Below are 3,506 nucleotides of genomic sequence, written 5' to 3'. Positions count from 1 at the left end.
TGGTTTTTAAATTCAACATCATTTAATATTCATTACCTTTCCTGCAAAGTGATCAGCGATATAATTTAAGTTTTTTTGGAAAGCGATAATTTTTTTTGGGGAAGCGATAAAATTTATTATAATTGGTGCTTCAGTGATAATAAAAACAACCATAATTAACTCTTATCTTGAATATAGTTTATTCATTATTAAGGAAATCACACCAATTAAAATACCCTATTCCATAATCTTATTTTTAATATTTAAAAAAATAAACTTTTAACCCCTCCAAAAGACTTTTAAATTTTAATACAACGCTACAAATATAATTTTAATTTAAATATTATTAAAAAAATCTAATAATATTCCCAACCAACCTCTCCTACCGATCCCTAATGTAATTTTGATAATCAATTATTTACACCCTAATATTAAATAATTATAGATAAATTTAAGATTAAAAAAGCTTCGATAAACTCTCCCCTTTCGTATTTTCTTGTGCGTGCGAGTCATAAGTTGAAAGAGCTTTCATTTATACCTTTGCGATCCGGCACTGTATTTTAAGAGTCCAGAAATTCCGATGCGCCTTTCACGAAACCCGGCTGTATTTTAAGAGTCCAGAAATTCCAATGCTCCTTTCACGGAATCCGGCTCCTATGCAGGTTAGACAATCTTTTGTAGTTTGAAATGGAGTAGGTTTCTAACTCAGACATCACTTGCGAAGCATGGTAGTATTTCGTTGACCCCCAGGCGTATCAGAAGGCTAACGCAGGGGAAGTCTAGACCATGGCTGCAGTCCTCAGACAACTCCAGGTATTCAATGCTCAATTCCGCGCTTCTAGATCATCGTTTGCTGCCTTTTCTTCTGTAGAAAATGGCATACAATCCGATGACAAAGAGCCCAAGATGTACACAGTGACGCCCCCCATCACAAGTTGGCCTCAAAAACTCAATCCAAATCGAATGCTTCGCCTCTTAATCCGCGTCCAAAATGTCCAGTTAGCCCTAGACATTTTCACCTACGCAGCCCGTTATCATTTGGGTTACAAGCACACATATGAAACATACTATAAAATGATCGAAAAGCTCGCATTATCCAGAGAGTTTGAAGGCCTTGAGAATGTCCTGCAGCAATTAAAGGAGGACGATGTGAAATGCAGTGAGAGTATGTTCATCGTCGTGATCAGAAGCTATGGCTTCGCCAATAAACCCAAGGAAGCCATGAAGACCTACTTCAGAATGCATGAATTTCGATGTAATTCGTCTGTGAAATCCTTCAACACTCTTCTCAATGCCATGGTTCAAACCAAGCGCTTTAACTTGGTGCAGTCGCTGTATCTCAGCTGTAGAAAAATTGGTGTGGTGCCCAATATCTTTACCTGTAATATTGTCCTCAAAGCCCTTTGTCAAATGGGCGATTTAGAGGCTGCATGCAAATTGTTTGATGAAATGCCTAAACAAGGATGCGGTCCTAATGTTGTCTCTTACAGCACGATTATGAGATGCCTTTGCAACCGTGGGGATATGCACAGAGCAATGAGGCTGTTTGAAGAAATTTTGAGCAAGGGGTGGGTTCCGGATCCAGTTTCATATACGATATTGATCGATGAGCATTGTAAGCGAGGAGAGTTGCAGGAAGCTGTGAAGCTTATGGATCATATGGAGGAGAATGGCTGTCCAATCATAGACATTACATACAGTGTAGTTATTGAAGCTTACTGCAAAGAGGGCAAGATCAGCGAGGCCGTGAGCTTGTTGGATAACATGGTTGATAGAAAGATGATACCCAACCCGAGCCTGTGTAGTAAAGTTATTGATGGTCTCTGCAATGAGGGTGCAGTGGAAGATGCCGGAATGCTGTGGAAGAGATTGCTGAACAAGAATTGTACACCGGATAATGTCTTTTACAGTACACTTATCTATTGGCTTTGCAAGAAGGGTGATGTTTATGGTGCAAGGAAGCTTTTCGACGAGATGGTCAGGGGCTGTATACCCAATATTGTCACTTACAACACGTTGATTAATGGGCTCTGTGAAAAGGGTGAGTTGCAGGAGGCCTGCAAGCTCTGGGATGACATGCTGGAAAAGGGATGCGTTCCAAATGTGTTTACATATAACATGCTCATTATTGGATTCTGTAAGGCAGGTAAAGCTAATGAAGCTAATCAAATTTTGGAGGAGATGCTGGATAAGGGTTGTGTTCCAAATACTTTCACATATAGAATCCTGGTAGATGGACTCTGCAAGTCATCTAAGACAGGGAATATCACGAAGGTCGTCAATGCAATTTTAAAGAAAATTATATATCCTGACCGGGATGCCTGGGACATGCTAATTAAGGGAGTTCTAAAGGAAAGAAACCTTGAAATAATCGAGAAGCTTTTTGATGGCATTTCAACGGAGTTGGCTTCTTGCAATTGCCTCCCTATGTCTAATAGCACTTAACTCCCTTCCCATTTCTCTAAGCTTGTTCTCCATGTGGCCAACATCCTCAAATCGCTTGGATTTGGATATTTTCATCCACCTATGTGTTCTTATTCTTTCCTTATCTAGTTCAAAGAATAGTGGAATTGCAAATGTTTGTGGAATTATCCTTCCTCCTTCAAGAAGATGGTAATAGGAGGCAAGGCTGGGCTGGGAATCAGGTTCTTGTGGCTCTGTAGCTTCCTCCTTCCCCTTTGGCTGCTCTTCCATTGTTTTCTCAAGCTATTGGGTCTCTTGTAGCCTTGACAGTGTCTCCTGTAGAACTGTCTGTGCCTCCTGTAGGACTTTTTTTTGCTCCTGTAGTTGCACTTTTTCCTTCCAGGTGGAAGATCTAGGAGTCCCTCTTTCGTATCTGATAGGGGTTTTAGAGGGAGATTCTTCCCCTTTGATAGTGGGTGAATCTTTAATTGTAATGGGCACTGTTGAAGATGGTTGCGGTTTCCCTTATTGATCCTTTTGCTTTTCCTGGCCTTGAAATACATGGAGGGTTGCCTTTTTCTATTTTCTTTTGGATTAATTGGTGTGCTCAGGGCTGTGATGGAAGCTGCTGCCTCCCTTTCCAGGGTCTCAGGGGACCCTTCTCTTTTTTTTGCCTCTGCTGCCTCTTTTTCTCCTCCTTTTGCCTCCTTTTCTTTCTCTGTTTGCTATGTTTCTTCCTTTTCTGTCTCTTCATCCTTCTCCTCTATATCTTAGTTTCTTCCTCCTCCTTTTCTTGTCCTGTTGAGTCATCAGTTGCTTCACCTTCTCCCCATTTTTGCTCTTCTTCCTCACTGCCAAAAGGACTGATGTCATAGGTGAGGGCCTTTATGTCATCTTCTGCTGTCATGTTTATGAAGACTTCCCATGCTATAGGGAGTGTGAATGTATGGAGGGCTTCTTCTACTAAAGTTTTGATTAACCCATGGTGAGCCAGCTGATTTGGACTCCCTACCTTAAACTTAATGCTGGAGTCTATGAGGGACTACAGGAGGAAATAGGGGATGCTGAGTCTCTGGGGTGTTGGAGTGTCCATGCCATATCTTAGCTCATGAAGGATTCTAAAA

At 41.0% G+C, this 3,506-nt stretch overlaps 1 protein-coding gene across 1 annotated transcript; it reads left to right on the top strand.

Moving 5' to 3' along the window:
- The first annotated feature begins 396 nt into the window (after positions 1 to 396).
- LOC149163006 (uncharacterized) lies at positions 397 to 2,424 on the top strand. Its single transcript, XM_089435325.1, has one exon. The coding sequence runs from the start codon at positions 766 to 768 to the stop codon at positions 2,422 to 2,424; it is 1,659 nt and encodes a 552-aa protein (XP_089291451.1). The 5' UTR covers positions 397 to 765.
- The last annotated feature ends 1,082 nt before the right edge of the window (positions 2,425 to 3,506 follow it).

This window comes from Pinus tabuliformis, chromosome 5_2 (assembly GCF_031772625.1).
Source record: "Pinus tabuliformis cultivar Carrire ecotype Pingquan chromosome 5_2, CPIR1, whole genome shotgun sequence".
NCBI classification, from domain to species: Eukaryota; Viridiplantae; Streptophyta; class Pinopsida; order Pinales; family Pinaceae; genus Pinus; species Pinus tabuliformis.
The sequence above is the reverse complement of the archived record's forward strand: the minus strand, read 5'-3'. Positions and strand labels throughout refer to the sequence as shown.